The 12,852-nt window shown below is 45.3% G+C and overlaps 1 protein-coding gene across 2 annotated transcripts in view; it reads right to left on the bottom strand.

Annotated features, from left to right (window-relative positions):
• Positions 1–1,274: 1,274 nt before the first annotated feature.
• Positions 1,275–12,852, bottom strand: part of camkk1a (calcium/calmodulin-dependent protein kinase kinase 1, alpha a) — a 54,492-nt gene continuing 42,914 nt past the window's right edge. For both annotated transcript variants that reach the window (XM_087847014.1, XM_087847013.1), the window contains exons 9-17: positions 11,106–11,194; positions 9,489–9,688; positions 7,654–7,707; positions 7,361–7,434; positions 5,963–6,050; positions 4,511–4,639; positions 3,586–3,689; positions 1,691–1,738; positions 1,275–1,347 (exon numbers count right to left, since the gene is read on the bottom strand). In XM_087847014.1, coding sequence (XP_087703140.1) covers positions 1,275–1,347; positions 1,691–1,738; positions 3,586–3,689; positions 4,511–4,639; positions 5,963–6,050; positions 7,361–7,434; positions 7,654–7,707; positions 9,489–9,688; positions 11,106–11,194 — 859 coding nt within the window. The remainder of the gene's footprint in view (positions 1,348–1,690; positions 1,739–3,585; positions 3,690–4,510; positions 4,640–5,962; positions 6,051–7,360; positions 7,435–7,653; positions 7,708–9,488; positions 9,689–11,105; positions 11,195–12,852) is intronic.

Here is a 12,852-nt window from a genome sequence, read left to right as displayed (position 1 = left end):
ACACAAACACACACGGCCCTTTTCTTAAAGCTCACCACAACCTCAACAACAAAATGAAAACATGAAGTCAAAAACATGACACCATCAGCTTCGGATGGACCCGCCCTGCTCCAGCACCTCCTCCTACGTCTGCTGCTCTCTGTCCAAAGTCAGCCTGAAGCTCTTCTGGATGAGTTTTCTTTCTCTGGGAGCAGCCTGACGTCACAATGACAGTTCAGCACCAGACAGAGCTGAAGGGGAACCATCACTAAATGTTTCTGATACTTGATGATTGTCTCTGAAGCTTCCTTATTTTCCTCTTCTGTGAATGCGCTTCAACATGACAGATTGTTTAAAGAGAGCAGGTCAGTTTTCCTGAGAGTAAAGGTACATGCATCACTTCACATTAAAATGATTTGGATGCTTCTTAATATAATAACGTACAACGTGATCCGATTTCTTCTACAAAGCACTCAGTGATTCATTTGTATGCAGATTATTTATGCTTTAAAATCAGCTCTGCATCCAAGAACTTTACAATATATTAATATTATAAATAACGTATCAATTGGAACAGTGCTCATATACAGAATAACATCTTTTTTTCCACTTTCTCACCATCCAAAAACTTTCCCCATCGATCGCAAACACGTCCAACCCACCAGCATCACAGAAACAAGAACCAGCAGACGGACACAGACGACGCATCAGGAGAAGCAGCGTGAAGGACACAGATTAACACAGCTCGCAGTCACCCTGCGATCACTCGATCGAGGCGTCTGAAGGCAGCGCAGGAAGTGCTCCAGAGTAAAGGTTGGCACAGATATGCTTAAAGGGTTTTCACAATAACACAGCAGATACCACAAGACACGTATGTACAACATTACAGTGACTGATGAAATAAAAGCCTCGTAGTTCACTCAGGAGACAGCGCAGTGTCCTTTACATGCAGACGTCTGCTTCCTCCTGTGAGGCGGCTGCAGACAGGCTGAAGATGCGGTCTAAATATTCGCCATGCATGATGGGAAAAACTCGTCTGTCTTTGCCTATAATACAGTTTAAGGCCAGTAAAATAAACCGGTGATGATCCACAGACGTGCTCGTGTTCCTCGCACAGATAAAACATCTCCACAGCGCAGAAGCAAGCGTCCCCAAAAACAAAACAAAAACTCGAGTTTGTGTTTCCGGTGCAGAATGACACGTTTGCACTGCGTGACCACTTTGAGGAAAAGCTGTGAATGAAGGCGTGAGTGGATATAAAGAGGACGCTGCGCACGCAGGAGGGTCAGCAGGACTCAAGAGGAGGGCTCGTCTTCATGCAGGTCCTCCAGCTCTCCTTCTCGGGGTCCGTCGCCCGTGCTCGCCTTTCTAAAAACAGACAACAAAGACGGGTCACAGCTCTTATGATCACTCGAGGTTGGACAGCAGCAGAGAGGGAATTATCTAAATGCTGACACTACCAAGCCTGCTAATTAGAGAAGGTGTGGATGTTGTTGATGCATGATGAGTATCAAAAACACACAGAAGGCTTTATGGACGCAGGATGGCTCTTAAATGACAGCAGCAGGGACACGACAGCAGGGAGAGGCTGCTCTGCCATCACATCTCGTGATGTGGACAAGCACGAGTTTAGGCATCGAAAATGATGATGGGAGCAGCGGTTGAGGATGTGGGACAGACAGAGGCCGGACTGCTTCGCACAAAGTGTTACCTGAGCGAGGGGTGAAGTTTAAAAGAGGGCCGGAAGGGCCACGAGTCCCTGCAGCAAAGTGGGAGAGAAGATGGACAAGTCACATATGAGAGGACAGAGGACGCAGGCCGTGGAGGAAACCCGCCTCCCCACCACGTACGGTCCAGCTGCACTTTTAGCATCTTTCAAAAATGATCACACACTTCAGAGTTTCATTTGTATCGTAGCATTGCAAAGTAAATAAATGGTAAATGGCCTGTATTTGTATAGTGCTTTCACTAGTCCCCCCTAGGGACCCCAAAGCTTTACACACCCAGTCATCCACCCATTCACTCACACATTCACACACTGGTGGAGGCAGCTACAGTTGTAGCCACAGCTGCCCTGGGGCAGACTGTAGAGGCGAGGCTGCCATATCGCACCATCGGCCCCTCTGACCACCACCAGTAGGCAACGGGTGAAGCGTCTTGCCCAAGGACACAACGACCGAGACTGTCCGAGCCGGGGCTCGAACCGGCAACCTTCCGATTACAAGACGAACTCCCAACTCTTGAGCCACGATCGCCCTGTCGTAACACATTTTTTAAAGGCCTCCCTGTGGCTGGATCAAAGCACTCTCTTCTGACTCAGGATGCGCCGAGAACCAGAGCAAAAGCACTTTTGTCTGCAGCAGCAGCTCAACGATACTGACAACTGTCGATACAACGACCCTGAAAGACGAGCACGAGCCACAAACGGCTGGGTTTAGCTGGCTGACTGCAGCAGAACTTTCAAAATAAAGCGACGCGACTTTCCACTCAAACTGGTTGTTGATGAACTGCTTTTTTTTCTGGATGAATGATTGGATGAAAGAAATTTGTCTCCAAATATACTTTAGTGGGCTGGGAACACTGGTGTTAATGGTGCATTCAATTTCAAACATGCAGGCCGGAAATTTTCTAGTTAAATTCCAGCCTGAGAAACTGTAGCTCAGCGAGAAACTCAGCAGAGCTTCCCTGGATACAGTTGCCATGGACACAAGAAGCTGCCACCTGTGATGTTTCATCAAAATAGGACAACATAAAACAGCAGCTACGTCGTCTTTCCCACAAATCTTGGTGAAAAAAGCGTCTGGCACTGGGAGCATCTGTCAGTCAGCATTTATTTGCTTCCCCTCATCAAGAGGAGAAAATCCCAGCAGCTCTGCTCCACTTGGACTTTGACATGGAGGAAATCAGAGCTTTCCAGTGGTTTTTGTTTATGTGTCCATATGCTTATATTAATAATATCTGACATCTTTACATAAACATATTATACTCAGAGTTGTATTCGTTACTCTATGACAGCTGTGTAGTTGGATGTCCACTGGGCAGCAGGGGGCAGTATTATTCAAACATCCATATGCTGTGAAAACACCTGAGAGCAGCTCTGACAGCCGAGCCTGTAACGCTCCACGAGCAGCAGCATGTTCATCATCAGCAGACAGACCTGAGGGCGCCCACGACACCCCTGCTAACAGCTGTACGTGCGCCTGTTTGTTTTCGGCCATACAAGTTGAAAAAGCACAGCGGGGACGAGCCGATTGGCCGCTGACACCTGTGATACTCTGAATCCACGTTACTGACAAATCGAGCTCAGCCTGAGGCACTCGCTGATTCTGCGTCACGCTGAGTCCTTCTAGTCCTGAGAGCTCAAAGCAACACACAAAGAAACACTGACACAAGCTGTGAGCTGCACTGCTACAGTGAAAGAGTGAATTATGATGCTATGGCAACACAAGGAAGCAGCTGCTGCTGCTAAAATGATGCTATTTAACCTGAAGAAAGGAGACAGGTGTGGAGAAAAGATCTGCGTCAGAATCTCAAGCAAAACGTTTGTCTTCAAAGACAAGATCAGCAGGTGCTGAGCTGCAGACGATCAGGAAGCTGAACTCTTACATGAGCAGACTTCCAGGTGCAGACATGGACCTCTCCTCGCGCCGGCTCGGGCACTCAAAGGGGTTACTGAAGGAGCGCTTTCTCAGCATGGCCTTCACCAAGATCTGAAACACAAACACGGGACGAACACGAGTTACATGAGAGGGCACAGGGGGCGCCGTACTGTTACAGACATGCATGTTCTCAACACGTGGAGCCGACGAGTGGCTACAATGTTCCTCTAATATTGTTACTAATGTTGTGGCGACGTATCAGGTGATGATCATGCATCAACAGGCCTAATCTGCCGGGGTTTCCCATGATGCACTGAGTGTTTCGTCTTCATTCACCGCTCTGCATTTAATCATTCGTTGTTATTAATCTCTGGCTCTCCTGCCCAGCGTGTCTCGTCCTGCCTGAGCTCTGCTGGAGGCTTCTTCCTGTTAACAGGGAGTTTTTCCTTCCCACTGTTACCGAGTGCTCGCTCATACAGGACTTTGTATTACTGCTGTACATGTATACATGTAACCTGCTGCTGTAATGAGCTTTTTCTAAACTGGAAAACTTCTCACTTATTCTGTGTTGACTCTGTCTTGGTGTGCAGTTTACCGTCCTCAGCTTCTCTAATTCAATCCATTATTGTTAGACTAATAATGTCCAACACAGTTAATAAGCCCAGTCTGAGGGTCTGCAGTGATTACACAGCTTATTATGCGAGCTTGCTTTCAAATGAACGCAACATTAGTGCAACATTAGTGCATTTAAGGAGACACATAATGGAGACATTCATATTTTATGGTTGAACAGTGAGGAAGCCCCGCCCCTCTGTCTGGCTGCGCTTTGTCACAGTTTTGGTTGACAGACAGAAGGCTGTGGTTGTTAAGAGCAGCTGCTCTCAGTGCTGCTGCAGCAGTTTGATAAACGGAGGACACTCGGTGTTTCTTACCACTGCAGAGAGGCTGGGAACAAATTTGACGGAGTTCTGGATGTCCTCCTCCGTCACCTCTACCACAGAGCAGTGGTCCTCCTCCAGAGGCAGGGGGTCAGCACCTCCCTGGGTCACCCACGGGTCCATCTGAAAGGGCATGGAGCGCAGTGAAATAGGGCACTTTCATAACTCGACACGAGAGGTTCACAGAAACGCACAGCAGTGAATACAGCCAGTTTACGAGCTCGTGTCCAAGCAATGATTTAACGGCAAACGCGAGCTTTTCTACGTTTACAGGGAAGTTTGTTTCAGGCTGGGCGGCCCTCAGATTACAGCCCTCAGATTACAGCCCTCAGATTACAGTCCTCAGATTACAGCCCTCAGCACTGATTACAAGTGTTACTCTGCAAGAACCAACATGGACGTCGTGGGTGATTCAAGGCATCAGTGTGACCTAAGTGACATTCGCTGACCAATCACTGCTGCACATTTTCCACTTCACGCCACGAGACCCTCTGTGGGCTGCAGAGAGGGCGGGATTTGTGTCGTTTGCTCTGCATTTCCGTTTTCCATGTTGGAGGTGCAAGAAAGACGAGTTCTCCAACTGTGAGCCAAACATTTAGACAGTTACAAAAGTATAAGTTTAATATAATTATAAGCTGATTAAATGTGACGTATGAAACATAATTAGCAAACATTAGTGACCCAACATGTGATGCCTCTGCTGTGATAACTGTGTCACGCCTGTATGTATATTTAAGCCTGTTCTTCAGGCTGATTACTGTTGAATCAGCCTTTGACTGGATATGACGGCGCTTCACTCGTATGTTTGTCTCCGATTGTCAGTCCAGTCACACCAGTGTTCCCACTGCATCTCTGGTGGATTCCAGCAGCCCAAGGATGAGCTGCTTTGTTTGCCCTCAGAGCTCCTTTGGCTCTGCTGCAGCTCACAGCTGACACTCTGCTGCAGGCAGATGCACATGCCAGGTTGTCCCAGATTTATCCGACTTTCCGAGGGAAAGCAAATTTCACACGACACATACGACTGTAACAGCTGCATTAACAGGAAATATTCAAGCCTCATCTTTTCAAAATACGAGGTGAGTCAATGCTGTGTGAAGGTCACAATACAAATGCTTTTTGTGGGTTTTGAGTCATTGTGTGTTTGTGCGAGGACGTGCACGAGGACGTGCACGACGCCTGAGAGCCTCCATATCTACACACACAGAGAAAACGAGTCACATGACTCATGATTAGATTGTGACACAGTGGGGAGTGGGAGTGTGATCGGGCCATGATTGTGGACCATCCACTCAAACACACTCAGTTTGTGTAAGAACGCTGCAGGAACACAGTGAGGTCACTCGTGTGATCAGCAGTGAGGAAATCACAGCGATGCTTTCTAAGCATGAAGAACGTGAAGCTGAAGGACGGTGATCTGAACTCGTTCTCTGATCATCGGTTTGGTACCTTGATCTCTGGGATGCTGATCCTGCTGTCGGGGTTCTTGTCCAACATCTGTAAGATCAGATTCTGCAGCTCTGCACTGATTTTGGGCCTGAAAAGAAAACAAAGTGACGATTTGGGAAAAGGTTTGTGACGCACACGTTTCCACCACGATTGGAAGACTTACAGCAACGCCCTGTTCACCTGAGCAGGTAATCTTACAGGAACAGCATGAAATCATGACTGTTCAGCTCTCTCCTGTATCAAGCCGTGTTTGTTAACATGCAAAAGATCATTTATTCATTTCTTGGACTCGTTGTGGGAAAAAAACGTCTCAAAAACGAATCAAAACTTTTATTCACAGCTGGAATATTCGGTCACATGAAGTCTAAACACAGGCGCAGCATCAAACTGCCAGCAGGTCGTCACATGTTGGACAAAGTGAAGCCAGCAGAAATATTTTGTGTAACAGAGACTTCATTTCTGCTCTGTGTAAGAAATGCTCACTTAACTCCTCCCACATACTCCAAACCGCTCTTAGAAAAAAAAAAAAGGCTTTTCTATTAAGTGAAAGAAATTTATGGTAAATGTCTGTATTTGTATGAATACTTTTACTTCAGGCAGCTCTGGCTGTTGTTTGAGGGGCTGATTCTTGCTTACTGCACGGCAGTAATGTCATACAGACAAACAGACATAATTATATTTATATTTGGTCAGCCACAACACAAAAATACCACATTTAGTTAAAATAAATTAGCAGCTAGAAGCTGACACAAGCCGATAAAATGCACTAGCTAGCCAAAAGAGCTAAACTGTTTAAATCTACAGTCAGCTTGGATTAATGCTAGAAGCAGTTAGCAAAAAGCTAATTGCATTTTATTGTCTTTATGCCACAGACGCTTAAAGAAGAGCCAACAGTGCGATGGCGGCCGTGGTGCGTGACGTGCGTGCTCCACCATTTATGACACACAAATTTAAAAAACGAAGGTACGCACGATGCTAAGTAGCTTTAGCTAAAGATAATCTGCTACATTCTGTTGGAATAGAACAGAGATGTGTGGATTTAATGAACACGACTGTTGGAAGACGAACACCAACACTGAGCCCTGTCCTCACACCGCCCTTCTTCACTTCTTCTCCCCTCTCAGCGTTCCTCCTCCACCACTGCCTAACATCTGTCTTTTACTCTCTCTATGATATTCCCCTACAGTCAGCAGGCCTGCCAGCTTTTCTTTGAGCTTTTAGTCACAAAGAAAAACAGCTGTGCAGCAGGTTGTATTCATGTAGCTGCTGAAGCCGTTTTGATTCACATGTTGGTGACGTTCATTGAGCTATTTGGGAAAAAGAACAGAAGACGGTTTCGTGACCGCGCTGCAGACGAAGGAGAACTAAAGTGAAGATGATGACTGTTAATAAACTTACGTTTCTGGGAATTCTACAGGCTTGGTCCGTATCTTATTATGCAAAGCCAGTATGTACTCGTCGATGAAGGGACACTGCAGGAAGAGCAGAAGAAAGGAGGTGAAAACCACAAGAACACACGTGCACGATGACGGCTGCGAATATCAGACGACCGAGACGAACAACAGCAGCAATCGGCCGCTTGGCTTCATTACATTTAACGGCAGCAGAAAGCTGCTGTTTCAAACACAAACACGCTCCCACTTTCTTCTATGCTTTTAAACTCACACTTGTGGGGCAGACGGCACATTTACCTTTCCAAAGACGAAGCAGTAGAGGGTCACCCCCATGGCCCAAACGTCCAGCGCCTGTAAGACAGTCCCAGCAGTGACGTTATACTCAGATAAATGGGAAACATTTAGAGTCGTTTTAAGGTTATAGTTTGGGGGCAGCTACTGTCAGATACCCTGAAGATGAGTTTATGCAGCGGCACGTGTGCCCCCCACCCCTCGCTCCCTGTAGCTCGGATCTGTTCATAGAGACGGGATGATTAAAGCAGCCGTCTGAACCTGCGACATATCTCAGCCACACGATGCTGCAGACGTGACATGAAGTATCCTGGCTGCTGATTTCCTCTGGAAACAGTTTGGCCAAATCACATCTTTGCAGAGGCCGAGTCGTCAGGCAGAAACTAGAAGTGCATCTCTGTAAAACCCCAAACAGCAGACGGAGGCACTCCGGTGACTCTGACACCCTGATGGCTTCTGTCTGTAATCAGCTGCTCTGGCCCTCGTTCATGGTCAGCGTCTGAGCGACTCCACCAGTCTGTCCTTTCAGACAACTGCAGAATTTAACCTGACGAAGTCTGATGGAGGGTTGAGGGGGGAAAAGGGACGATTTGGTGATATCTTAGCCCCTCCCTGCTCCAGCTCCAGCGTGTGGACGCTCACATCCACCTGCTAGTTACGCTAAAAACAATTGGCTTATTTCACTGAAATAAGAACCACGGCAACAATCAGGACCATCAAAGGACTATTATACAGATGTGTAAAGGACTGGAAATGTCTCATGAAGTCAAGAGTCCACCCGCTACAATCTTAAGGTTTCACGTATGAGGACATAATAAAAAGAAAAGAAAGAAGAAAGAAACTTTATTGATCCCCTTTATTGGGGAAATTCCTCTCTGCATTTAACCCATTCACTCAGTGAAGCAGTGGGCAGCCATTGGGCGCCCGGGGAGCAGCGTGTAGGGACGGTACCTTGCTCAGGGGAACCTCAGGGTAGCTGTTCAGGGGAATCAAACCCCCGACCTTCCGATCATGGGGGCACCACTCTACCTACTGAGCTAACGCTGCCAGTAGGTAGAGTGGCAGGAAAACACACGATGTCATTAAACCAAAAACAAATGTTGAGTTTTCTGTTTGGCTTCATCAGCTTCTGAGATCCCGCCGCACCACCTCAGGTTCAGGTCTGGACTCTGCTGCTGTGCGTGGGTCACCAACACGTGTCAGGCGCTCATGTTGGCGTTCGTGCTGACATACAGTGTGTGGTTTGTCCAATCAGCGGCTGTGCGTTATGTTCACACGTCTCCACTTTGTTCCAGAAATATTGTGGTTTGTTCAGCAAAGCTCAGCCACGCTGACCTCTAAACAATGCTTACAGCCATGAACTTTGACCTTTGGCTGAGCAAAGGAGGAAGTGTGGACTTTCATTCAGCTTACTTATGCTGCTGAGCACCAGCTGGTTATTATTATTATTATTATTATACATAAAACATCAGAGCTGAAAGAGTGTCGACTTTCTAAAATATAAAGTAAAGAAATCTTTGTGTCTTTAAATGTTTAAACGTTATTCTGCTCGTTTGTAAAGGCGAGCAGAATCAGCCTCATCACGATAAAAAAGCTTATCTGCTATAAACAGAACTGATCATCGTCTAACTGTGAAAATAACAACGTGAAACATTTCTGAATCATTCGATGGAAACTGAAAGACCACCGTCTTTATCCCCGTGTCGATCACTTCCTTGTTCTTGGGAAACTGATCGTAGCTCAGCAGCTGACATTTGGAGCTGGAGGCTCTTCAGCGTTTTCAGTTTGGTCACCAAACTCACGCCAAATACTCCACTTTAAACTTCATCGACTTCACTCACTTTTCCACTGAAGCTCTTTCGTGCATCTGAAAGTGTCTCTGGGGCCATAAAAGCTGGAGTGCCAGCAGTGCTGGACAGCAACGCGTCGTTGCCCTCAAACTGGTTGCTGACTCCAAAGTCTGCGATCTTCACATGGCCATCGTCCCCAAGTAACAGGTTAGAGGGTTTGATGTCGCGGTGGACAATCTTCTGGTAGTGCACTGGGATGAAAGAAGAAACACAAAGAAGAGAGCGTAAGTTTCCCCTTTGGACACGTGGAAGCTTATTTCTGTTGTCTGGAATATTTCCAGCTTCTAAACACAAACTGGAGCTATCGTTGGAAAAACGCAGCCTGAGGATCGTCAGGTCGCATCTTTACTCGTGTACACTGAGGTTTGAGAACATGTCATTAAGGGCAGAGGTGGTGAAATGTGGTCTTTATGGGGAAGAACAGACTGTGGTGATTGTGTCATCATGAGGGCGGAGCTGCGCTTCTTCAGCCTGCGTCCTGATTGGTCACCAACATTGTTCAAACTGGAGGAAAATAAATACTCTCAGCAAATGAGAGGTTCCCAAATTCGGGAACGAGCCAAAATTGTTGGGAATTATTTCAATCTTTACCAAAGCATTGTGTTATAAAGGTTAATTATGTGGCTCAAGCTCAAAGAGGAATCGAACCCGTGACCTTTCACTGTTCGATGGCGGTGTAAACGCCTGCCATGGTGGATGCAATGTAAAGCAAACAAACAAACATGAGCACAAATTGTAAATGTTGCATTTGAACAAATATTATCTGGTGAACGATTTCACAGCAGCTGCTGGTTCCAATCAATTTCGCTCCATTTGACTTCTTTAAATGTTACTTGTTGCCGACTGTAAACACACTAAAATACAACTGGATCTGTAACATGTAGAAGAAATGCTGCTTTACATAGTAGACATAAAGAGAGAAGCAGACGCGGACACACAACAGAACAAAGTGTTACATATGAGCTCATAATTATTGTTTCATCAGTTTCCAAAGTTCCACCTCAGGATTTGCAAAAGAACAACCATGAGGTATTTTAGGTACTGAAACAGTGTTTCAATATTACTTGTAATTAAATGTCAACATGAACACTAACGAGTAATTATAACTGTCAGCTGAACATGGTGACGGGAAGTTTTTCCTTTCAAACGCAGGGTTGTAATTATAAGGTTTAAAGAATGGAAATGATCAGTTGAACTGATCTGTAGTTGGAACAATTTGGAGTTTTGAAATCCATCATTACTTAAAGTGGGAACAAACCCTAATGCTTAGCAAACAGCTGTGTAATCAGAGAAACCTGCTTCATTAGCACTGGGTGACTGGGCTTTACTGGTGACTGTACTGGTACTTTTTGTCCCGTTGTTACCACCATGGAGCTCAGGATGACACTGCACTGCTCTTGAATGATTAAGATCATAGCCTGCTGAGATTAATCATGAGGCTTGGACGGGCAAAGCTGTATCACTTAATAGAAGCTGATAGTGACGGAGGAGACAGAGAGTCAAAGATGGAGAGGCTCCTCCCTGCTGCGACAGGGCGCCAATCTCACACGGGGCTAAAATGACTGCTTTGAATCTTTTAGTCACTTTGTGAGGCTGTGTGGTACTTACAGTATTCGATACCCAGGATAACGTCTCTGAAGTATAAGCGAGCTTGCTCTTCTGATAAAGGACCGTCTGTGGGCACCTCCATCACTGGGCTGCAAATCCACACAGACACACAAACAGGCAGTGTGACAGACAAGTGTGCAGATTATGTGTAACAGTTGTTTCACTGTTAGCTGTGCTGTTGACTCTAAATGTGACTTTGAGATGGATCCAGATTTAAGCACGCAGCTAAGCGTCTGATTGGATGACAGCAAGTCACACAGGAGGACACAAACGAAGCTGTGATTTCAACAACACTGTGGCGCTGCAGACCGTGCTGGGAGCCACATAATCCCAACCATTCCAGGATTTTCCTGCGTCATGCTCCGTATTCCATAATGCACTGATATGGATGGATAATAGGGCTGCCACAAACGATTATTTTGATAGTCGACTAGTCACCGATTAATTTTGTGATTAGTCGACTAATCAGATCATCATCCATTGGACGTAAAACGTACAGCTTATTGCACCAGAGCATCTGCTCTTATATAACTATCATTAGCTTACAGCTTTAAGTGTTTAAGGTATGTGCTAACTAACAATAAAGACAAGATGATAGTTTATAAAAATTTTAATGAAATTTGCAGATTGTTTCGGTGAAGTTTAATAAACTCCTTGCTATCTAAAATATAACAGGACACCAGAGTAAATTCTCGAGCATCTCACACTTCTGATAATCAGCTGTCTGCTTGACGTTTATTCAGCTGTGTAAAAACTATAACTTTAATCTCAGCCAAACCGATTTACTCAGGAACAAATAAAATACCAAAAAAAAAGCCAAACAATAACATTTTTAAGTTATCTAAGTGACTTATATATCATGTTTAACCTGAGTAGCGAAAGACAGCGGTGGGTTTGAAAACGAATTGCCGGAAGTCCGGTGTTCTCACGGCTCTAGTGAGCCTAGCCCCCGGCTAGCTATCGAGCTCTCCGAAAACGTCGGAGCGCTTTTGAAAATATGTGGTGTCTTGATAAACTGAGCAGATATTTGAGGTTTACACAGCTACATTCTCGCCTGAAAATATGTTAAACGTTTATTTTGTGACCCAGAAAGAATAATAAGAGTAATATTAAAACTAACTAGCTGCCGCCATTGTTGGAAACTGAGCTGGGCTGCGCTATGAATTCTGGGACACAGCTTCTTCTTCTTCGGGGTTTAACGGCAGCTGGCATCCTTGTACATGCAGTGCTGCCATCTTCTGTTTCAGTCCGTTATTACACTCTTAAATCCTGCTACTTATTCCTGCGTCTTTCAGGATCTTACAAAGCTTCAAACGACGCGTCGACTATTAAATCAGTCGTCGACGATTTTGATAGGCGACGTAATCGTGACTAGTTGACTAATCGTGGCAGCCCTAATGGATAACACCGCATACAGACAGATATCTCTCTATAAACATTTATTATCACTGTAAGTTTGAATTCACACTCGTTTCATCTCAAACTGCACATTTATAAGGAACAAATCTCTGAAAGGCTGGTTGATAACTTCACAGATTTAAATCCTTCATATGTGAAGAACCAACTTTATCTTTGAGCATCATCCATATTTTTAAAAAACAATTTAAAAGGACAAAAACAAACCAACAGCTGACTCTGTGTAATCATCACAGATTTGATCAAACATCTTCTGCCTTCACTAAACGTTTAAATCTTTCTGCCTCTTTGTCTCTAATGAATGAAACAGACATCAACAAATACTTTTAAA

The sequence above is a fragment of the Neolamprologus brichardi genome, chromosome 10 (genome assembly GCF_056152115.1).
Source record: "Neolamprologus brichardi isolate AB-2024 chromosome 10, ASM5615211v1, whole genome shotgun sequence".
NCBI lineage: Eukaryota > Metazoa > Chordata > Actinopteri > Cichliformes > Cichlidae > Neolamprologus > Neolamprologus brichardi.
The sequence above is the reverse complement of the archived record's forward strand: the minus strand, read 5'-3'. Positions and strand labels throughout refer to the sequence as shown.